We start from the raw sequence: 23,165 nt of genomic DNA, 5'->3' as shown, positions 1-23,165 counted from the left end.
AGGCTGGGATGGGGCCCTTGTCCCAGAGTGAGTGGGGAGCACAGATCTTCCTCCTAGCCAAACACAGTATTGCAGCAGCTCTGCCTCAGTTTCCCCACTATCTTTGGCGATCAGAGTGACCTGGCCCTCCAACCCCCTCCAGGGCCAGAACCCTTCACTCAGAGTCTCCAGCCCAGCTGGGAGCCCCCTTCCTTGCAGGGGAGCCCCAGCTGCAACGACTGGCAGTGCTGACCCCAGTCCCAGGCTGCAGTCTCACCCCCAGTGCCTAGCACGCGTCCCCCTGCCCAGGGCTTCAGGCAGGCTGCAGCTTCTGCTTGGCTCCTGAGCCAGGCGCCTTGTCCCATGCAGGTGGCCTGTCTGCTCTGCTTCCCCCCAGCCTCCGGCTGCTGGGCCGCCCCTTTCGACTGTTTTCTCATGCTTAGGCAGCCAGCCCAGGTGTAGCAGGTGTGGCTCGTGAAACCTTAGGGGTTTGTACGTCCTGCCACAGGGGCTCGCTCCCCTCTGCCTTCCAAGGCCCTGCTGCATGCCCCTAGCAGCCAGCCTGCCTCGCCCGTGGCCCTGCCTCCCACTGCTTCACTGGCCTTGACTCCATGCAGGGCTCTCCGTGCAGCTGGCAGCCCCTGGAGGTGATGAGAGCCGGGAGGATGGCGTGAGCGCACCCCAAGGAAGCAGCCAGGTGAGCAGCGGGCAGCAGCTTTCTCGGGTCGATGACGTGGCAAAGCCTCTAGGCGACTGGACGGCTCTGCTGGCAGGCACGTGAGTCACAGACACCAGGGGGACGGGCATGGGACAGGCTCTATGGGAGCAGCACTGAACCACAACCAATGTGTGAGGGCCCGGAGGGAAAGCTCTGCCTGCCGGGCCAAACTGGGAGGCTCTCTCAGATCCACAGCAAAGGGGGAGCTGTTGCTACAGGACTAAACAGAGACCTACTGGCTGTCCGTCATGGGGACTGCTTAGCAACACAGAGACTCGGCCATGGCTTGCCCGCTCCATCCCGAGGAGATGGGAGCCGTGAGGTAACACAACTGGTCTTGGGGAAGCCGGTGGGAACTTCTCTGTGTGGAGCTGAGCTTCTAGGGACAGATCCACCCACCTGCCATCGCAATACATCAGCATCGAGGTTAAACACGCACAACTGGCCACGCGCACACGCAGGCGCACTACGAACCATGACGGACGGTTTGCACGGCTGGTTGCACAAAGCTCCATTACACGCAAAGCTACGTACCTGGCAGCCTGCTGCCCAGTCCCAGCCGTGTTACAGAGGAGAAGCAGCACTCTCCCGCCTCCCCCACGGTGCGGGAACTCCGAGGACGCGGCACTGGCATGGGGCAATTGCTGGCCTTCGGGGCTGGAGGAGCTGGGGGAAGATGGAAGGCTGAGGGGGCAGCCTGCAGAGGAGAAACAAGAACAAGAGGCAGAGAATGACTCGGAGGCAGGGCTCCTGCCCAGCGTGCTGCAAGGGGCAGCTACCAGTTTGGTACCCAAAGAGAGCGGGGAGCGAACTCCTGGCAGGACAGTGACAATGACACTGCCTCTGGCGGCTCCTCCTCTCCACCAAGAGCGCAAGCTCAGGCGCCCGTCACTGGGAGAGACTGGGATGGCACATGCTCACCCCCAGCACTGGCTGCGCACTGGGCATCCCTTCCCTCCCCAGTGGTGAGCCACGGGCACCTCACAGCATCAGTATTCAGCCTAGGGCCTGGACGATCCCGCCTGCCCCGCCGGGTGAAGCCATGGGTAACACTGCCACTGCAGGCAGCAGGAATGGAAGGGGTCCTGGGCTGGGCACTGCTCCATTTGCAGGGTGCCTGACTGGCGAGGAGAAGGGCATGCCCTGGCCCAAGGGGCACCCGTCTTCTCCCGATCTTCTTACAGTCTGAGCTGGACAATTAACCCAAGGGCCCTGTCCCCGTATGGCTGGGAGCAAGCAGGAGGCGCTCCGTGCAGCTGGGCCCACAGGCACTTCGGCTCCCAGGGCCGTGTGCTCGGTCTCCTCTGATGCTTTTCAATGCAGGGACTCTTGTTTTGCTTGGAGAGGGAATGAATCACCACCAGGCTCTTCTCCCCAGAATTACACCAGCAGAGGCTGCTGAACCGCAGATTTCCTCCCGGCCTGAGGTTCCACCCAACCACTCCCCCGCCCCCAACAGCCCAGTACGCGGCTAGCTCCGCTTCCACTGCACACTCAGTGCAGCTGGAGTTTTAGCCACCCAGGATTTGTCTCCTTCCCAGGCTCCTTGCGGGCTGTTCTCTCCTCCGCCTTCTCCTGGAGCATGACTAGGCCGCTCCACAGGTAACTCTCCCAGCTGTGCCCCGCCTACGGTGCCCCAGTCTAGGAGGGGGTCCTTGCAGAGGCACAGATGATGTGTACCCAGCCTGCTGTCCTGGCACGGGCCTTGCGATCTAGAGTCTCTGAAAGCAGGAGTCGGTGCTGGCCCTTGCCCCGGGCCCCGCCCGCAGCTCGTTCCCTACGGTAGCTGCTGCTACACAGTGTGCCAAGGCGCCCAGCGCCCGGGCTGGCAGAGAGGCCCCGCTGGCATGCAGAACCCTGGAACCCCCTTCCCAGGATCCCCCTCAACGGTCCCACCCTGGAATTCCTAACAGGCTGCTCCCCCCCACCGCAAACTAGAAACCAAGGCAGGGACTAAGCGGGGCAGGGTGGGGGTGATCAGTGATTTAGCCCAGTGGTTCGCCCCCCTCCGGTTTCGCACTTTGGGGGCTGGCGGGCGGTGGGGAGGAGCAGGGACAGGTACAACAGGGCCATATAACATGAACCCAGCTGGCCCTTCCTGGACGTCCCGCAAACGACAATCCCCTGAAGCAAACGTCACGGGGCGACACATTCGAATTGCATTTCCCATGCCCCTGTTCGTTCCCCCTCCACACTCCCCAGCAAAGGCAGGCGACAGGCTGCGCCAGCCTCCCCAGGAACGAGCAGCACCGGGCAGCTGGGTTCTCGGGGCATTTCCAGCCCGGTTCTGCAGCATCTAGGCTTGTCCGAACAGCGTCTGACACTGAACTCCTCTGCCGAAATCCTCGGTGGAGGGCGTGTCCCGTCCCTGCGCGCTAAGGAACGCCCAGGTCACCGGCCCCAGGCCATGGCTGTCAGATGAGGACAGCTCGGGGGGGAGCAGCAGCAGAGCTTGGGGGCAAGCTGGGGAGGAGGGTGGCCACTAAAGTTACGAAACCCCAGCACTGAAAGTGGCCTGGGTATGGGTGGGTGGGTGGGTCCCAGTGCCATGGGCTGGGGGTGACGGGCCACCCAGATCCCTGGCCAGCCACGAGCGCATTACTCCAGACACTGAGGCAACAACCAAAGGAAGGCCACAAGGCACAGTCACCTCTTCCTGGTAGCATCACTGGAGGGGGAAGGCCAAGCGCGCTGCAGCCCGGGGAGCGTGCCCAGCTAGCTCACCAGCGTCTCAGGCAAGTGAGCAGAGGACACACGCAGGTCACCCCATCGAGCCATTTTAACAGGGCAAGGCAAGATCGTTACAATGGGCGCTGGGGCTCTGCTTGGTCTCTGGTGACCAAGGGGTTAACTCCAGCTCCCTTCCCCCACTCTTTGCACAGGGGCTGGGCGCCAAAGCCCTGTCTACACCCTCTGCTGCTGGTCCACTTCCTCTCCAGCCATGGCAGGGCGGGGGGAGCCGTACTGTAGACAGGCCGCAGGGGACATTCTGAGCATCACGCAACCGAGCCGAGCTCAGAGCAGATCGAACTGGTGCCCAGCGCCCGCCCGGCAGTGTGCTGCTCTGAACAAACGGCGTGAACGTCATGGAAGAAGATCCCAGCTGCAGCCCTGGCACGGCAAGCTGTGCCCCACAAGGGCAGCCCTGGCCAGAGCCCAGCAATGCAGGGAAGTGCTGGTGGCCCTGCCTGGGCCGGGCCAGTCACCATGAAGGTGAGAGGGAGCGTGTCAGATCTAGGGCTATCTCGGTGAATCGGGAAGGTGGCTGCGTGGCGGGAGCGGGGCTATGCCCAGGACAGCGTGCACTGACGCGGGGCCCAGCCTGGCGCTGGGCATGCCGCGCTGCTCTCTTTCTGAGGATGCACAAATCCAAGATCTCCGGCACGTTTCACCCCAGGCTGGCTGCTAACCCCAGGGTCCTGGCCGGATTCGCACACCCTGGCCTGCCGGCAGATTCAAATGGGCAGGGAATTGCTCCCCACCGTGGCCCTGCAGATACATAGCCCTCAGCTCCCCGCTGCTGCTGGGAGACTGTTACCGAGCCCCGGGACCGAGCTCAGCACACCTCCTCTGGGGCTTGTGTATTAAATCCTATCACAGGAGACAAGGAACCTCCCTGTGAGCCCCTCAAATCCAGCCCTGCTTCTGCCCTGGGCTAGCGCCAGTTGCATCCTCCCCCAAGCCCCTAGCTCACCTCCTGGAGCTGGCTCTGCTTTCGGCCAGCTAGAGACCCCAGGCAGCCTCTGTCCCGCGGCCCCTCCACTCCCTCCTTCCACTGGCAGCTTGGAGAGATCAGTAGCCAAACGCCCTCCTCCTGCAGGAGCAGCCCTCGCCCGCTGAGTGCAGGCAGCCTCTCCCCAGCTGATGGCTGCTCACCGTTGGGTGAGACGGCTCATTCTCCTTAAGAGACGGGGCCCTGACTCCCCGGACAGGGGCCAGCCCCCTGGGACACTGCCATCCCAGCCACGTGCCACACAGATGGGCCACTGGATGCTGCTGGGGGCAGCAGCTGCACCAGATGTGCACAGCTATGCCTTGCCTGGCTAGACAAATGCGCTGGGATTTGGAGCTGGCTTCCCCGATGCCGGGGAGAACGGAAGCCAGGAGCAGCTGGCTTTTATGGGGGGAGCTGTACAGTCCATGGAGCCGTGGCAATCCACCTGGCACCTGCCATGCTGGCCGAGTGGCCACCCCAGCCCCACCTGCTGAAGATCAAGGCCCAGCCCCCCCAGCTGTGCAGCGGCCGCACTGAGGGGCTCGCACAGGGCGACGGTGCTGCCCCGAAGCGGGCAGTGCTCCCGAGGGGCCAGGCAGGGGGGCCTCGTGCTCACCGAATGCCTGCAAAGCTGCTGCGGGAGCCGCTCTCTCCATCCGAAACACCCTGGGAGGAGACAAGTCGTAGCAAGCCCATCCGAGAGGGCCTGGGGCTCCAGGCCAGCACGTGGAATTACCATGATTCCTCCCTGCACCACTTTGGGGGAATCCAGCCCTAAGGGAAATTAACCTGGTCGCTTCAGCCTGGTCCTTTGTGCAGCTTGTCCCCATCCCAGAATCGCCGCAGAGCAGAGCCAGGCCTGGGCAGAGCGGTGCTGGCAAAGCTAGGGAGGCTGGGGTGGGTCTGGGCAGCCCCACTTCCATGGGGAAGGCCCTGCAGGCACAGGCTGATTGCTGAAGGGGTGACAACGTAACAAGTTCTGGGCTGCCAGAGAACTCTCTGCAGTACTGGGAGGTATAGGCTGTGCAGGAGGGAAGTCAGGAGTGTGTGGGGGGGAGGGGTGGCTGTGGGTCAGGATCTGGGGGCACAGGCAGAGCTGGATGTTAGAGAGCCCAGAGCTGGAATAGCAGGAGGGCTGTGGGTCAGGAGTGAGGGGCATTGGCAGAGCGGCTGGAAATGGTACAGCATGCGTGTCGCACGCTCGGGTTTCTCTAGCCATCACTGATCGACTCGTCCTTCCTAATCACCTGCCAACACAACTCCAACACTGCTCTCCTCCCCCTGCCAGACGCCACTCGGGACAGCCTGCCCGTGTAAAACACACTCGTCTGGGAGAGGATCCGACACAGTGAACAAAGCTCAGCACAACGTTTCAGGTTTGCCCAGAGCCGGCTGGTTATCTGCTGCCCTGCCGGTCCCGGGGCTTCGCCCTCTGGCTGCTGACGCTGGGGAGTGCCAGGATCACACAGCAGCCAGGTCGCAGCTCTCAGCGTCACGGCTGGACACATAACTGCTGGACACTCAGTATTTATGGGTATAAATCGAAGGCCAGGAGAAGCTGCTGGCAGCCACGACCCTGCGCTGCTGTGCTGGCAGCCTGGGGGGAATCTGTGCCAAGCCTTGTACTTTGAAATGTCAGCTCCTGCCACAGGCTTTGGCACCATCGGACGCGCCCAGAGGCCTGAGCCGTTCTGCCAAGGCTCAGCTAGTTTAGCAAGGCCCCGGCCCTCGACACTGGGCAGTAACGCCAGCCTGAAGAAAACCCTTGGGGCTCTCCCCGCACTGGCCTGTTCCACCCCCTTGGCCTGGGATCCTTAGATAAGAGCATATCCAGTGTAAGCGACCACTGCTGGCTCACATGTAACCTCACTCACCCAGGCTGCAGCATTCACGGCAGAAGCAACACCCAGGGAGTCAGGTTCTATCCCCAGCCCTGCCACTGGCCTGCCAGGTGACCTTGGGCAAGTCACTGCCCTGCTCCGTGCCTCAGTGTCCCCATCTGTAAAATGGGAATAATGATACTTTCCCACTATGAGATCTCTGGCCTAGATAAGTGCTGAGTGTTGTTGTATACGGTGACCTCACAAACCAGCAATCGCTTCTCACACTACTGAACTGCAGCTCCTTCTGGCCTGCAGCGTGGCAGCCGTTTGACAGCACAGTACAACAGACAGTGAGAGAGGACAGCCGCCGAGTTCAAATGGCCCTGGGTTGAGCACTGCGCACCAAAGGAAGGCCGAGCAGGTTGAGAGGGAACCGTTAGCCTCATGGGCTGCACCTGGAGGAGAGCCAGGGGCTGAGAAAGGCTAACAGAGAATGATGCCCAGGGCAGGGGCAGGCTGGGCGTGTATAATGCCAGGACGGTGAGTGCAGGGGGCTGCGGGGAGGGGCGCTGCACTCACACCCCAGGGAGGAGAGGAGCTGGCTAAGGCCAAGGGGCTACAGAGTGTGGCTAGGTGCCAAGAGAGGGAGTAGTTGTGGGGAGCAGAGGAAGCTCGGCTGGTGAACTCCAGGGGGGCCAGGAGCTAGAGGAGCGAGGGAGGAAGGAGCCCAGGGTGTGAGCTTGAGCAGATCTGTCCTGCCTGCTGGGCTCCTTCTCCTGGCTTTTCAGCTGGCCCTGAAATCAGCAGTACAGCACCGCATCAGCATGTGCGGAGACGGACCGGAGGAGGAGAGGGTCCTGCCCACACCACCCAGATGATGCCCCTGACCGGGCAGGTGAACCGAGGTCCAGAGCAGCGGCTGTCGTGGCCGACCTGCCAGCCAAAGCCTCCGTCTGTGAGTGACCAGCCAGCTGGCACCCTGACAAAAACCGTAATTCCCCCAGCTCGTCTCTCCCTGCTGTGCCTGCCCACGGCGTCTAAGGCAGGAAAGTGACTCGGTCTCAGTGCAGAACTGAACAATATAGCCAGTCCTGCTCCCCAGGTCTGTGTGACTGAATGTGACTGACAGATCCTTGGGACAGGGACCATCGCTGTGTTGTCTGTACAGCACCTAGCACAAGGGGGTCCTGGCCTGTGACTTGGGCTGCCAGGCATGACCCCAACAAGTAATCCTCCTCCTGCTAACTCCAGATCCAGCTTTGCAGTGCCCATCCCAGCCCTGGCTCGCAGGGTGCAGGGTGCCTTGGTCCTGTGGGGGGAGGTAGGCCTGGGGGGTCTAGACCCTGGGGGGAGGAGGAAGGTTGGAGGTTCCTGCAGGCCCACTGGAGAGCATTGTGCCAGCAGGTAAGTTGGCAGGAAATGAGCCTGGCCCAGCTCACATGGGAGGAAAGGGAGGAGCTGGGCCAGGAGACCTGTGACGGGGCACGCTTGCCCGCACTGGTTCTCTAAGGATTGACTGACTCTACACGCCTGGCTGCAGCAGGTTGCTCCATGGAGAGGCTTGGTCCTGTCCAAAACATCTCGTGTCGCTAGCTGCTCGTCACTTGGTCCTCGGCTGCCAAGGGACGTGCCCCTTTCCCACCGCTTCCGTTCTCCCAGGCGCTTGCTGCCTGAGATGAGGAACGCGGCTGGCTGACAAATGGAAGGCTCGGGCTGCAGGAGGGAAGTATATTTCCCAGAGGCCTCGTGCTGCAATGGCCAGATTATAGATCTTAATAACAGGCTGGAAGTGATGAAACCTCATTGCTGCCTCTTCCTGCAGCTGGTGTCTGTGGCTGGTCTCCCGCGCGTGCCCAGGAGGGACGTGCAGCCAACAGGATGGATGGCCACAGCCTTCAGTTCAGTTGCAAGCCTAGGTAAGATCCTGTCAAAAGAACAGATGGTCTCAGCCTCCCAGCACCTGCCTCGGCCGTTCCTCCTCGCAGCGGCCTGGCCCACCTGGGCTAATTCCGACCGTCGCTGCCCTGGGACGAAAGGGTGGGGAACCTGGCAGCGTTCCCTGTGCCATGCCCAGCTGGGCATCTCCAGCTGGCTGCGCTTCAGCCCAGAGCCCCTGGTGCTGGGTGAGGTGATTAACGACCGCCAGCCCCAGGAGCAGGGGCTATATGGGCAGGGCCAGGGGCCAGGCTGCCGCATCGGAGCCAAGGAAAAACAGCTGTGTAAGATGCCTTTACTCCAATCCCTCCACGCTGTCTTAGCCGGACGGGGGGGTCTCTCTCTGGGGAGGCGTGGGGCCAACTGCAGGTGGCAATTTCCCCTGGTATAGAGCCGCACCGCTATTCACACAGTAGAGAGCGCCTGGCCCAAGCCTGGGCACTGGCTCAGAGACGGTAGGAGAGAAACAAAGGTAACAGCCTGCCTTTAGTTCTACTGACCAGCTTACAGCCGCTGGCAGGGAGCCCTCACCCGTGTCTTGCCAGCGTCCCGCCAGTCCCAGCAGATGCGTTGCACTGCAGGGTCTCTGATCAAATCGGGGCCACCCCCACGCATGCCCACAGCAAGAAAACCAGCCGACCACCCTGCCCCATCTCTGCTGCCATCTAACCGCTCCCAGCACAGCCCTCAGCCACTGCTCCCTCAATCCCCTTCCGCCAGGAGCACTAACCGGGCCAAACGGTGACGGAAAAACCCAAAGCAACACCCTGAACTGCCACCTGGGCTCTGGAGGGCATCACAGCTAGGAAGGAAGGTGGCCAGCCCACCGCTGAGCAGGAAACAATGCCTGGCACCTGCCAACCACCCCCACCACTGAGGCTGGCTTTGGGAAGCTGGCTGCTCCTTGCCCTTTGGCGGGGAGCTCTGAGGAGAGACGGGCTGGGCGAGAGTTCAGGGTGCGAACGGGCTGCTGGGGAAAGAGCAGCAATCTCTGGCAAGCGGCTCTAGGGTTTTGGAGCCTCCCCAGAGGAGACGTGGCTGGAGGTGCATGAACGTTCCCGGCCCAACGCGCCCATGTCAGCGTGGGCTGGGCCCGCTTGCAGGCACTGGGCAGATGGGGTGTGCAAGCCAAGCCCACTGCCGGAGCAAAGAGCCTCATGGCCGTGACTACCAGGGCACTGAGCCTCCCTCCAGGGTGCCGGGGGTGTCCCTGCTGGCTGGCGGGATCAGCGTCTCAGACCCACACAGGCAACCAGCATTTAGCCCCCTGCGGCTGCCCTCTGCAGACCCCCAGCAAGAGGGGCCCTAGCGGGGCTGGGTGCTGCTGCTGCTGCTTGACCACTTGCTGCCACCCCGGTCTTTGGGGGCAGGCCACAGCAGTGGCTCCGTTCTTGGGCACGGGGGAGACGCTGCTTCATTCTGCGCTGGGACAGCAGGGAGAGTAATCAGGGGAATGTCCTGGCCCCTTATCAGGGCCGCTCCTGAGCCTTCAGCCCCGGGGCGCATCTGCCCACCAGAGACAGGCTGCAGTGCCAGGGGAGGTGTCTTGCTCTCGCAGACTCCATCTGCTTGGCGCTGGCTGAGAGCCCTGGGGAACCAGTGCTCCTTCCCCACTGCCTCCTGGTTAATAAGAATCCTCCCCACTCTCAGGCCAGCGAGGAAGGGGTCTTGTGCTCTGGGGGCTAGGCTGGGCCTCCGGAGATCTGGGTTCTAATTCCTGGCTCTGCCTCGTGCGGCCCTGGGCCCGTCCCCTGTGCATCAGCTCCCTGTCTGTGAAATGGGGCTAAGGATACTGCTCTGCCTCCCGTGGGGTTCTAGAAATGTATGAGGTGCCCACATACCACAGGGAGGGGCCCAGGGAAAAGACAAACCCCTGCAACTGTGCAGAGCTGAGCTCCCTCTCCAGGGCTGGGTAGGAACGTGGAGGGCCGCTTGCCTGCGTTTGCGCGGAGAGAATCGGCTCAGCAGTTAGTGCTGCGTGTATGAAAGCCTGCAAACCCACATCCCCCCAGCTGCTTGTCCACCGGCCCCAGGGTGTCTTAAAGTCCTTGGCCGGAGAAGACGCTAGAAGGTATGTTAGCTCCAGAAGGACGGTGTCCCTTCCCACCCCAGGACTGGCACCAGAGACGCCGCGTCCTGCGGTGGCTGGGCATCTGCCGCGTACAGCTGTAACCACGCCTGGCACTGTCCCCGGGGGCTGCCGGGTACGAAAGAATCAGAGCAAGAAGCTACACTAGCCTAGATCCATCATCCATGGGGCTGACACGGGAACTGCTTTTCCTGCCCTGTGCTGGAGGCAAGCACTCAGGGAACTTCACAGGCTGACGACTTCCGTCTTCTTTAAACCCCTGGCCTGGGAGCAGCATCCCGTGACGATGCCTCGGGGAGGCTGGAGAATCAGGCAGGAGTCTGGCTGCCGATGGTACCCCGCAGTCTGGAAAACTGGGCCGGGGTGTCCCGAGAAGAAGTTCCCTGGGGAGTTTCACAAGCTTCCTGCTCCTGCGCAGCACCGCAAGCTTCTCCTTCTTGCCGAGGTTGGAGCTGGTGTTTGCAGGTGCAGCCAGCCCCAGGCCATGCGGGGCAATGAACGTGAAAGAGAATTACAGGGCGGGGGCTCCTTGAACTTCAAACAATCAAACTGCATCTGGGTCCACAGTTGGGTTGGTTCCTACTTCACTGGACCCAGTAAGCCCCCGGCCCGCTCCGAGCAGCAGCGCAGCTCAGTCTGGTGTCAAACAGCTGCATTACCCAGGTGGGGCTGTCTGCTGCAGGTGGCAGCTGACTGGACCTGGGTAGCGTCTTCCTGAGGCAGGAATTGGGGTATCTCCTCAGCCCAAGAGCAGAGGGAGGTGGCGCAGACTCCCCGGTGCAGGCTCTGAGCAAACAGGCGTGTCCCTGTCACACTGACACCTGGGAGGGCAGCATCTCGTCTAGATCAGCATTAAAGAGTCTCCTACAGCTCCCTAGGAAACCTGGACATGCCGCTTGGTTCCTGCGGTTCTTCTCCCCACCCCATGCACTCCTCTGGCACGGCACGGCCCGGCACGGCACGGCCTGCCACCTCGACACGGGAGCGGTGGCTTCACCGGGCTGGCCGGAAAATGACAAGTCCATTTTGAGCTTTCCAAATGGGCTTCGCCTAGAACAAAAGCGCCTTTGGAGCAAGGCTCTGAACAGGGCAGGGCACAGGCCTGTGGACACCCAGGTTGAACTCCCTGCCTTGCCCTGCCCTGCCTGGTGCGGGGCCTGTTCTTCAGGCCAGGTCACTCAGACTCCGGCCCACAGGAGCCTGAGTCTGGGTCTGTCCCGCGCAGGACAGGGCTAGTCAGTCTGCCCTCCCTGCACCAACTCTACTGCTAAACAGAGCCCACGGCAGGCTTCCCAAAGGAGCTGAGGGAGGCTGAGGTGCCCAACTCTCATTGAATTTCAAGGGATGTGGGGCCCTAACTCCCTTAGGGGTTTGTACACCGCACCTACACTGGCCATAGCTCTGTCCCGGGGAAGGGCACGTCAGTTACCTGGGCAGGCACATGTGGGCCCCGGCCACCAGCATGGTGGCACTGCATGCCTCTGGCCTGCCCCGATGGGTGCCAGGGACTTTCCTTCTGCCCTGCCAGTAAATCCCACTTCAATTTCTGTTCATTGAAACTGCAGGGCGCCTGCTGTTCCAAGCACGTGGGGAGTGGCTCTGACGTGGAAGCAGAATGCTCTCTGTCAGATCCTGCCAGCAAGGATCAGAAAAGGTGGCTAGGGGAGGAGACTGGAAGGACTGGCTTTGTTCCACATGCATGTCCCCACCAGCCAGCCACGAACGAACCCAACTGTAGTCCTGTACCTGAGAGCCGGGACGAGCTGCCTCTGCTGAATGGCAGAGGGACCTGGAAGGCATAGACACTGTCGCCCTCCGCGATGACGTTCACATCCTCCTCGTCGTGGAAGGAGCGCTGGAACCCGCTGGGATACACCTCCGCCAGGATCACCTGCAGTGCAGGGGAATGGTCAGCGACCCATCTTCCCTCCCGAAGCTTGAAGGTCAGAAAGGTGTCGATGAGAAACCCACCCCAGTGGCCAGGTCTGGCCTGCATCTGGAGAGTCATGAGCTTGGAGAGCAACTAAGGGGTTCCCGGTGCTCCATGCAGCGGCTCAAGGCAGCGAAGCTCTGTGGACGTGTGCGTGGAGGATCTCTGGAGCTAAAAGCATGAGCGGCTACGGCTAGGAGCCAGGCTTGCTGACAGGGCTGCAACACACCCATCCCCCCGACATCAGGCACCGAGGGCGGATCTGTGATACACACTCACTGTGGGTAACATTCATGCCCCAGTGTGTCCCTGCACCAGAGTGTCTGAGATACCGCTGGGGCCCCTTCCTGGCCACGTTAGCCTTGCCTGGCTGGAGTGGGCATCCCCAGTTGCACCAAGGGGGCCCTCTGCAGGGCGTAACTGGCCACCTGGCTACTCCAGGCTTGGGACAGGTGGAGGGAGGATCTGGCCCCGACTCACCTGATCAGGTGGGATTTTGCCTTCTTCTGCCACCATTGCCCGTAGGGTCGCCACCGTGCTGAAGATGGGCATGGCTAAGCCTATCCGCAGGAACCGCTGGCTCTTGGACTGGAAAACTAAGGTGACATTCAAGGGCCTGAAAAACAGAGGAGCAGATGGGTCAGACCAGCCTGGGCTCCCTCTCACTCTGTGGTGCTGTGACAGGCTACAAACCCCAAGCAGGTGCTGCACTTACACAGCCCTCCACGGGCAGGGACCATGCCCAGATCAATTCAATGAACGCTTTCCTGCTGCTCACAAACCAACACTAGAGAAACTCCAGCTGGCTCCTCAGCCCAGACCCACATGGACCACTCCGTCTACCCCGGTCAAAAAGACTGGCTAGGGAAGATTATTATCCAGTCCGGCCTTTCCTTGAAGTGGAAGGAATATACACCAGCTTTTGTTACTGAGCAGTTTGTCTAAACACTTCACTCAAAACATACTGGTTAAGATAAAACATTAAACAAGGTTATTAACTATACAAAAATAGATCTGAAGTGATTATAAGTGGCAAGTGTACAGAGTTTAAAGGCAGTTACCAAATGAAATGAACAAAAGATTGCAGTCTAAGTTCTACACACTAACATGCTCTTGAATTAGCAATGTCTCACCCTTGTTAGCTGGTCCAAGCAGATTTACAGAGGTAAATCAAAACACCCTGCAAGGGGAGAGGGTCCCAGAGCCCAGGCTCCAGCCCCAGCGTCTACACTGCAACTTTATAGCCCTGCAGCCCGAGCCCAAGTCAGCTCAGCCACGGGCGTTTTATTGCAGTCTCGACCTACCCAAAATGTGCAGTGCAGACGCCTCCTTCGCCTGTCTGTGCCTCAGCTCCCATTCGTTCAATAGGGATAACCGCCCCGCCCTGCCTCGCGGAATGGGTGAGGATAAACACCTTGGCGCTTGTGAGGTGCTCAGCCGCCAGGCCAGGTAAGTGCCGTAGATACAGTATGGCAGCTGGCGCTTATAGCCATGCACATGGCCACCTCCTCAGAGCCCCGATCCGGGCACATGCAGACTGATCACATTCACCGGCTGATTTCACTGGGCTGGGAATTTAATTCCAGGCCAGGCCAGATGCTCACTCAGTGAGTTGCCAGAGATGCTGCTTTATTCTTCCTTTAGCTGAGTGGTATTAACAGGCCTAGCTCTGGGGCCACGGCTGCCTGCTCCGCTTGTGGTTGTTCAACGGTTTAATAAAGTTTATAAAGCTGACACCAATTTCCATTCCTTCCAGAGAGCCACAGGCGGCCCTACCTCTGCAGAGGTGGGTGGAGCCAGCCAGTCCCCCCAAAAGGCTGCCCAGGCCGCCGATGGGTCTGGCACAAGGGAGGCAGGAAGAGGTGCAGGCGGTGGCACCCTTGCCCACTTCTGCTGATGGCTTTCGAGGGGGCTTGCACGGCCTTTCAACCCCAGCAAAGCACCAGGGCTGTTGTGAGGACACGGCACCTCATGAGTCTGGGCTCACACAGCAGCCGCTCCTGGGCACATCGGCCCTTTGTGGGGAAGGCCAGGAGAGCTCCTTGGCCAGCCCCACCAGATGCACTGACAATTGCACTTGTTCACCCCTGGGCCCTTCACACCCAGGCAGCATGTGCACACTCTGCAGCTGGGGACTACAGTAACCACATGGGGCACGTGGGGAACCTGTTCCAGCCCCAAGGATGTGTGCTGGTCCTGGATTGCTAGTCACAGGGTCCCGGGCTGGAACCCGCAGGAACACATCACGGGTTCTCAGTGGGGTCCACTCACTGCAAGGGCACCTCCTTGTGGCTAGCTCTGGGAGTTAGCTCTTGCCCCATCTGGCGCCCCCTGCTGTCAGTTACTCACTCTGCGACCTCTCTCCCCCCGACTCAGCCAGGACTGTACAGACCCCCCTCGGTGTAACAAAGTCCCCCCAGACCAGCTGGTGGGATGCCAATTCAGGCAGTCTTCTGGTCCAATTCTAGGTCCTGGCCCCGTTACTTGGGGTCCGGCCTGGGGACCCCATGACGAGCTATCCAGGGCGGCTCAGTCTCCACTCGTTGCCGTTTCCCTGGGCTCCTTCCTACCGTCTCTTGACCCCCTGCTCTAGCTCTGGGTTTGCCCCACAGTGTCCTCTGCTCTCCATGGCTACTTCACCCTCGGCCTCCTGCCAGACCCCTCAGGCAGGCCTTACTGTCTCTGGGAGTTCCTCCTCGCCCCGCCTAACTCCCTTTCCCTTAGAGCAGTGGGCCCCAAACGTTTTTGGTCCACGTCGCCCCAGAAGCCAGGGCCAGTTCCGGGGCCAGGAGTGAGGCCAGGGCCGGGAGCGGGGCTAGGGCTGGGAGTGTGCATGGAGCCCAGGGCCGGGACTGTAGCCAGAGGGGTGGGATGGACACCCCATCACATGCACCAAGCCTGAGCGGTGAAACCAAACCTCCCTGGGGAATCCCGCTGCGGAGGCAGACACTCAGGGTGGGTGGAGGAGGAGGAGGAGGAAAGAGGACACAGGGGCCTCCGGCTCAGCAGCGCCTTGCTTTAGATGAGCATGGGAGCACAGAGGGGTTTGGACAAGAATCAGGCACTGGCTTCCTGAACAGGCCCAAGGCTGGGCCTTCTTAGAGAGGCCAGGTCGCCATCACTGCCGTCCTCTGGGGACAGGCACACTTAGCCATCTCGGGGCCGCGGAGGAAGAGAAGCCGGCACAGAGCAGAGGGCTGGGCTTGCACTCATGGGGCTTCTGTTTACTTTGGACTCTGGATGGGGCAGAGGATGCACATCTGGCTGGGGAGCAAAGTGCCCTATCCACCAGGCAGCTGCCCTGTACAGCCGCAGGGAGGCTGAGAGGCAAGGTAGGGAAATGGAACAGATGGGAAAGAGTTTATATCCTACAACCGCACAGGAGAAACCCTCTCTGTGTAAGGACTCCATCCTGCTCGGGCAGAAAGATGGTCTAGGCAGTGTAACGTGGTCTCATCCTTCCCCCATCCATCTCAGCACAGAGTTTAGAGCGCCCACCCCCCTGGGAGCTTTCCCTCCGCTCATTCAGCGCTGGGCCAGTGGGTTCCCAGTCCCGGCCCGAGTTCCCCTCCCACACCGCTCACATAGCCACAGAACACTGTATTCTGCAGGAACTAATCATTGTAGCGTTTGGCTCAGACCTGCTGGTGGGATCCCCCCATCTGCTCCAGAATGTCAGAGCCTCGGACTATTAGCCAATAAGCAATACTTACTCAGCCAAGGAAATGAACCCCTTGGTGCGGCGATGCACACCGAGGGCTCCGGGTGGCCCTCTGCATTCTGCTACATAGGGTTATCAAGTATTTAAATCTGTCAATGAAGGCCCCAGAGGAATAATGATAGTATCAATTTAGAGAAGCCAAGCTGTGCAGCACAGCATGGGAGATTTGCTGTGCAAAGGGACGGTAGGAGAGGAAGCTAGCAGTGTCTAAGAGACCAGGCGACTCTGGCTCTGAAAAGAAATCCCAGAAGAAGCTGGCAGTGGCTTACTTAGCCTGTACACTGCAGCCTCCAGCAGAAGGAGCTGCCGGACTCAGGACAATGTCTTGCCAGAGGAACCGGTTTGAGACACTGGTGGCAACACGACTGGAATTAGCCAGTGAAATTACAAGCAGTTTCCTCATTTCACCCCTCCTCCCACACACACATACACACACACACACACCCCTACACAACCCTCAACTGCACACACCCACTCACAGAACTCCTCTCTGCACGCACACACACAGCCCTACTGTGCACCCACAACCCTGGTACCATTTGCGCCTGTGTTTGGTAAGCTCACACAAGACACAGATGGCGTTAATGACACACCCGGTTCCTTGCCAGCTGCTCTTGCCCACGGGGCTGGGGCTGGGCCCACAACTCCTGACCTCTAAGCTCAGGGCAGCTTCACACAGCCACCACATTCTGCAGAATTTGGCTTAACCCAGCAGAGACATTCCCCACAACTGCCCAGGCCCCAGGGCAGGCAGTGCGCAGTCCTGACCAGGGAGAGGTTGCGGTTTAAGAGTGTACTATTTGTAACCTGGGAAGTGGGAGGAGTCACTGGATCCAGGACACAACTAAGTGCGCGGGACAACTAATGAAAAAAGGAGTGGTCATGGGGGTCACAGGTTTAAACAGAGGGAACGGGAAGGGGACACCGAGCAGAGAGCCCTGGACAGCGCCCACTGCCCCCGGAAGGTGTCAAGGGAGCCGGCAGACGCTGCCCAGAGGAACTCTGCCCGGATGCGTGAGTGCACAAGGGAATAGAAGTAGGCCCCATAGTCGCAGAGCAGCCCCCCAGCCAACCTCCTCTCCCTGGTCTTGTAGATGGCCATTTTGGCCTGGGCGAGGAGGAGATGGACGAGGAAGTCCCGTGACTTCGTGGGGCCACGGATGGGGTGTGCGTAGATGAACAGGTGCAGGGAGAAGTGCAGCCAGAACCTCAGGAGTTGGTTCTGGAGGAGCCAGAAGAGGGGCTGCAGCCTGGCACACTCCAGGTAAGCGTGCACCAGGGTCTCCCTCATGCCACAGTAGGAGCAGGTGTCGGGCGAGTGGTGAACCCTGCCAAGTACACACCCATGCTCACAGCTCTGTGAAGGAGCTGCCAACTGATGTCCCCAGCGGGCCGTAGGGTCAGGGTGGAGTAGAGACTGGCCCACCGGGGGTCCGCAGGTGGTAGCGGGTTCTGCCATTTGGTGTCAGGGCAGGACACGAGAGCGAGGAAATGGAGGGTGTGGAGCACGAGCGTGTACAGATGGTCCTTCGGCGCGGTTTGGAAAAGGACTGGCTGCAAGTCGTGCAGCCGGCCCGGTGCGTGGGGAGAGGGTGGCCGGGGGGGCTTGCGGTGCCGGGGCCCGATGGAAAGCACCGGAGGGCTGGGACTGAGGGAGGAGCGGGGGGGCGTCCTCTCGCAAGACCTGCTCGAGGCAGACCCGAGCAGCGGAGGACAAGGCTGCCCTCACCTCCTGGAGTACGCGCCGGGGGGTTAGAAGGTTGGAGAGCCCCGTGCACCGAGCCAGCGCCTGGGGATCCACCCAGTCCCCCCATCATAGGCCAGGAGGTCTCCGACTCTGGTGACTCCCGCCAGGACCAACCTCTGTCGCACCGAGGGGGCCTTCGCCACCTGCACACTGAGTTGGGGGTTGTGTAGCAGGGGCTCCGCGAGGAGATCCCCCCTCAGTGGCCGCAAGGGGCCTGAAGGCTGAGACCAGCCTCCAGGCCCGGAGGAGGTCCTGGTAGAAGATCAGCAGCTCGGAGAGGTCTCGCAGAAGATGGAGATAAAGGATGGAGATAAAGGAGCTGCCGGTCATAACGGAGCCCCCAGAGGTGGCAGAGGAAGGCGTGCGCCAAGTGGCTCCACGCCGGACTACCTGCACTGTAAAGGAGTCTCTGCAGGGCCTGGAGGCGGAAGGTGTGGACCTGGCTGCAGAGGCAGCACAGGCCCTGCCCTCCTTCCTTCAGGGGGAGACTCAGGATCCCCGCAGAGAGCCAGTGCAGGCTCGGCCAAAAGAACTCCAGAATTGGCCGCTGGAGATGGGCCAGGAGTCTCGGGGTTGGGACCAGAGTGTTGAGCCGGTGCCAGAGCATGGACAGGACCAGCTGGTTGAGCACCAGTGCCCTCCCCTGAAGGGAGAGGCACCAGAGCAGTCCTGTCCACCTGCGCAGCCGCTCAGACACCCTGTCCTCCAAATCGTGCCAGTTCTCTGGCGGGGAGGGATGGGTGGCGGAGAGGTAAACGCCCAGATAGAGCAGCGGACCCGCGCTCCACCGGATGGCTTGAAGCGTGGGTGGGAGGGAGCTTGCCCGCCACCCGGCCCCTATCATCAGGCCAGAGCTCTTGACCCAGTTGACACAGGCAGAGGAGGATGCTGAGTAGATGGCCAGGCAAGCTTCCAACCGCACCAGGTCGCCCGGGTCCTGAACCACAAGGAGTATGTCATCGGCGTACGCTGACAGGATCAGCCTCAACTCTGGCTCACGGAGCACCAACCCCGTCAGCCTCCGGCAGAGGAGACAGGAAGGGCTCAATGGCCAGAGCGTACAGCTGGCCCGACAGCAGACAGCCTTGATGCACCCCTCGCCTGAAACTGACCGGTTCGGTCAGGGTCCAGTTGAGCTTGACCAGGCACTCCACGGAGGCATACAGCACCCAGAGAAAAACCCACAAAATGGGGCCCGAAGCCGAACGCCCTCAGGGTGCCCAGGAGATACCTGTGGTCCATCCTGTCGAATGCCTTTTCCTGGTCCATGGACAGGAGGGGGAACAACAGACCATCCCTACACCTGAGCTCCAAGAGGCCCCAGCTCAGGTAGAGATTATCGAAGATGGTATGGCCTGGGACGGTGTAGGTCTGGTCAGGATGGACCACGTCTTGCAGCACGGACCCCAGCCTCAGCGAGATGGCCTTGGCCATGATTTTATAGTCAGTGCCGAGGAGCGAGACGGGATGACAGTTCCAAAGGTCACGGAGATCCCCCTTCTTGGAGAACAGGGCAAGCACGGCTCGCCTGCACGAGAAGGGGAGCACTCTGCTGTCCTCGGACTCGGCCCAGACAGTGGCCAGGTCCGGGCTGAGGACGACCCAGAATGCGTGGTAGAACTCCATGGTCAGCCCATCCATGCCCGGGGATTTGTTCGTGGGCATGAGGCGGAGGGCTTCCGAGAACTTGGCTAGAGTGAGAGGCAGCTCCAGCCGCTCCCAGTCGCCCGTGCTGACCGAGGAAAGTTCATTCCTGGGCACCCTGCGGGTGGCAGCTTTGGTTGAATCCAGGGAGAAGAGGCTAGCATAGAAGGCCCTGGCCCTTCTGCACATCTCTGCCGGATCCATGAGGGGGTCGCCATCCTCTGCCAGGAGGCAGGTGACGTGCTTCCGGACCCCCCTGTGTTTCTCCAGGGTGTAGAAGAAGTGGGAGCCGCGATCCATCTCCCGAAGGAGACGGATGCGGGATTGAACAAAGGCGCCCCGAGCCCGAAGGGCTTTGAGGGCCTGGAGCTCCTCATGCTTCTCCCGGCATGCTCAGCAGAGGGACGGATCCTCGGGGCTGGCGGCAAGACGCCTCTCCAGCTCTAAGACCTCCCACTCCAGCTGCCCTATCCCCACATCCCTCCGCCGGCTGGCCCCCTGAGCATAGTCGCATCAGAAGAGCCGGGCGCGCACCTTCCCACATCCCACCAGCGCTGTGCTGAGGGAAAGGCGCACCTCTGCTCCCGCCAGGCCAGCCAGAACTCCCGGAAGGACGCCACAAAGGCCACATCCTCCAGCAGGCTGTTGTTAAAGTTCCAGTAGACCGCCCCCGGGCTCTCTGCAGTGAGAGAGGCCGTCATGGTCACCAGGTGGTGATCCAAGAATGGGGCCGGCCGTATGCTGGAGGAGTGGGCCCATGAGAGATGGTGGCAGGAAAGATAGATGCTGTCCAACCAGGAGTAGCTCAACCGGTCTTCCCCCACCTGGACAAAGGTAAAGGTGATGACGTTGTCCGGGTGGTGGTCACGCCAGACGTCCACCAGAGAGTGATGGTCTACAATCCCCCGAAGGATGTCCACGGCGGCCGGGCAGCGTTCAGTCCCCGTGCAGTCTCGTTCCTCGAGGTTGGTGTTAAAGTCCATGCCCAGAACCAGGCATTCAAGAGGATCCAGGGTGCTGAGGATAGTGGACGCCTGCTGGAAAAACCGCACCCGCTCCCAGGCCCTATGTCGGGGCATAGACGTTGACAAGGTTCAATGCCAGCCCCTCCATGCAGACTCGGAGGTGCAGCAGGCAGCCCGGCACAACCTCAGCGACCCCCAGCACCTCAGGCTGCAGGTCGGGGGAGAACAGGATGGCCACTCCGCCCACATGGGCGGAGAGGTGACTAAGGAACACCCCGTCCTCCCACTCCAGCCGCCAACTGGCCTCGGCGGCTGGATCCGTATGGGTCTCCTGCAGGAACAGCACAAAATACCCTGCCTTCCGAAGGAAGGAGAGCACCTGGCTCCTGCGGAGACCCGTCCTATAGCCCCGGGTGTTCAAGGTTGCGAAGATGACAGGCATGAGGAGGGCTGGGGGGGATCCTCGTGGGCAGGAGTGCTAGCGGCTCCCATCAGGCTCTGCAGCAACCCGCAGCCAGTCCCGAAGGTCACCAGGGCATCACAGAAGCTGCGGGACCACTGGTAGTCCAGTGTCCTGCTTCCTGGTCCCTTTCCCTCCTTCAGTGTGGCCCTCACAGCTCAGAGGAAGTAGTGGAAGTCCCCCCAGCACTGCAGGGCGAGCTGCACCTAGTTCCGGGCACTGTGTGTCCAGGAGGAAGCTGCGCAGCTCGTCCTGCAGCACTGTGGGGGGGTTGCCCTCTGGCCCGGTACTCACGGCAACCCCATGGTCCATTGGAGCAGGCACTGGGAGCGGCGACAGAGGGAAGACAGCAGTCCCAGGCGGGCGGGAAAGGTGAATGCAAAGGTCACTCCCTGGGAACCCTGGAGGGGAAAGGAGATGATGTCAGGGGCGGCAGAGAAGCAGGTGGCATGGGGAGGAAGGGAAGGGTCGGAGGTGGGGAGGGGAACTGGGGCAGGGAGAGGGTCAGGGTGAGGAGCAGGAGAAGGGTCAGTGCCGGGATCGGGGAGGGAGGAGGGAACCAACACAAGGGAATCCAAGGAGGCCAAGCCAGGTGGGGAGACAGGGGCTGCACTCAGCAGCCCTGGGTGGGACACTGGCTCCTCCGGCTGCACGGGGAGGGGCAGGGGCAAAACCAGTGTAGGGGATGTGGTGTGCAGGGGGGTCAACTAAAAGAAGGGGGGACAAGTAAAGGGGGCCCATGAGCGCCGGGGGGGAAGTCGCACGGGGGGTGGAGCAGCAGGGAAGCAGCCATGGGCAGGGGAGGGGGGAAGTTTGGGGCTGGAGCAGGGCTGGGAAGGCTCAGGGGAAAGCTTCCAAGGCCATGGGCGGGGCGGGGAACAAACTAACACAGGGGCTGGGGCAGGGCAAACAGACTGAGCAGGAGGCCAAAGCAAAGAGGGTGGGGCAACAAACCAACACATGGACAAACAGACAAAAACCAACCAACAAACAAACCACGGGGGGGGGAGGGCAGCAAAGGGAGGGAGGGGGCTGGTCAGCGGGGGCAGCTACGGGGCAGGGTGAGGGGGGGAGGCAGCAGCAGCAGGGAAGGGACCAGCCAGAAAGGCCCGTCTACAGGTGGTGGTGGTGGAGGGGCCACTCACCCACTCGCTCCCTCCCGGCCGGCCAGAAGGTCCCGCACAGCAGCAGCACGGAGTGCAGGGAGGTCTGGGCCCTGCAGCAGAGTGGAGCTCCGCAGCTCCCTATACCAAGGCGCTGGGGCCGTCCTCGCAGTGTTGGGCCCAAGGAAGGGTCGCGACGCCCCTGCTGGGCAGAACCGGGCCCTACAGGTCAAACTGCCTGGCACCAGAGGGGCAGAGCTAAGGCAGGAAGGGGCAGTATAAAAGGCCGGCCTAGCAGCCCAGTAGGGAGGAAGCTGATGCTGGAGACAGGCGTGTCTTCCCGGAGGCTGTGGCCAGCCCCAGCCTGGAGCAACCGCTCCACCCAGCGGAGCCTCCAAACCTGCCGGGCCCTAGTGATGGGACCGAGCCACCGGGCTCTAGTGACTGGGGAGGGCTGCTGAGACTTAGTGATTGGGTGAGGCCACCGAGCCCTAGTAGCTGGAACAAGCCACCTGAGCCCCTAGGTGGGAAATACCCCGAGGCTGGCCCTGACCTAGAGGAACTGTCTGACGCTGGGGACCCCCGGGAGCTGACTGAACCCTGTGGACCGGAGGAACCCCTGGGACCTGGAGGAGCTGCCCTCCGCTGATGACACAGAGGAGTTCCCGGACCTGCCGCCGGTCGACGGTGAGGGACTTGTGGGACTGTCACTCGCCTGCTACCCCAGTGATCCGGAGGGAGACTACCCGCTGCAGGTACCCGGGGACAGGGTGGGAGGAAGTGGCCCAGGGACAGCCAACTAGCAAGCAGCTGAGTCAGGGGCTAAACCCCGTCAGCGTGTTGCGGCTGGAGCTCCACTAATAGGGCCTTGGGCTAGGACTCAGTGGAGTCGGGTGGGCCTGTGTCCCCCTTCTCCCCTTCCCTAACCACCCTGCGAGGGAGTGCTACCCTCTGCGGTTGCAGGAAGAGGATCACCAGACCGCTTGCTAGCCCGCCCCACTGGGGATCGGGGCTAAAGACTTGTAAACGGGCACTGGTTATTCCCCTGAAGGAAGGAGTTGTGGCCTTCCTCGGAGCCTGGGCCCGAGGAAGGGTCGCGACGCCCCGGCCGGACCGTACCACCAGCTTACACATGGTGGAGAATGCAGGCAGCTGCCCCAACAGAAGGGGGACTGCCCGCTCTGATGATCCATCTGGAGTTGGATGCCTGAGACTGGTCCAACGATGGATTTTTGACAAGTTGATGATGTTGGTGGGCCAGCCACGAAGAGCAGCAACAAGCAGCCCAGCTGCAGCAGCTGCTACAAGCGCTGGGCGCACAACAGCAGCAACTGGT

The 23,165-nt window shown here is 61.4% G+C and overlaps 1 protein-coding gene across 1 annotated transcript in view; it reads right to left on the bottom strand.

Moving 5' to 3' along the window:
* The window catches only part of USP43 (ubiquitin specific peptidase 43), a 163,806-nt gene that overhangs the window by 41,872 nt on the left and 98,769 nt on the right, over nt 1-23,165 (bottom strand). The window contains exons 5-7 of the mRNA XM_067547767.1: nt 12,670-12,805; nt 12,006-12,150; nt 1,232-1,394 (exon numbers count right to left, since the gene is read on the bottom strand). Of these exons, the coding sequence (XP_067403868.1) occupies nt 1,232-1,394; nt 12,006-12,150; nt 12,670-12,805 (444 nt within the window). The remainder of the gene's footprint in view (nt 1-1,231; nt 1,395-12,005; nt 12,151-12,669; nt 12,806-23,165) is intronic.

Source organism: Emydura macquarii, unplaced genomic scaffold (assembly GCF_026122565.2).
Source record: "Emydura macquarii macquarii isolate MOO-44397 ecotype Brisbane River unplaced genomic scaffold, CSIRO-AGI_Emac_v2 contig_1230, whole genome shotgun sequence".
Lineage (NCBI taxonomy): Eukaryota > Metazoa > Chordata > Testudines > Chelidae > Emydura > Emydura macquarii.
Note: the sequence above shows the minus strand (reverse complement) of the source record. Positions and strands in the feature narration are given on the sequence as shown.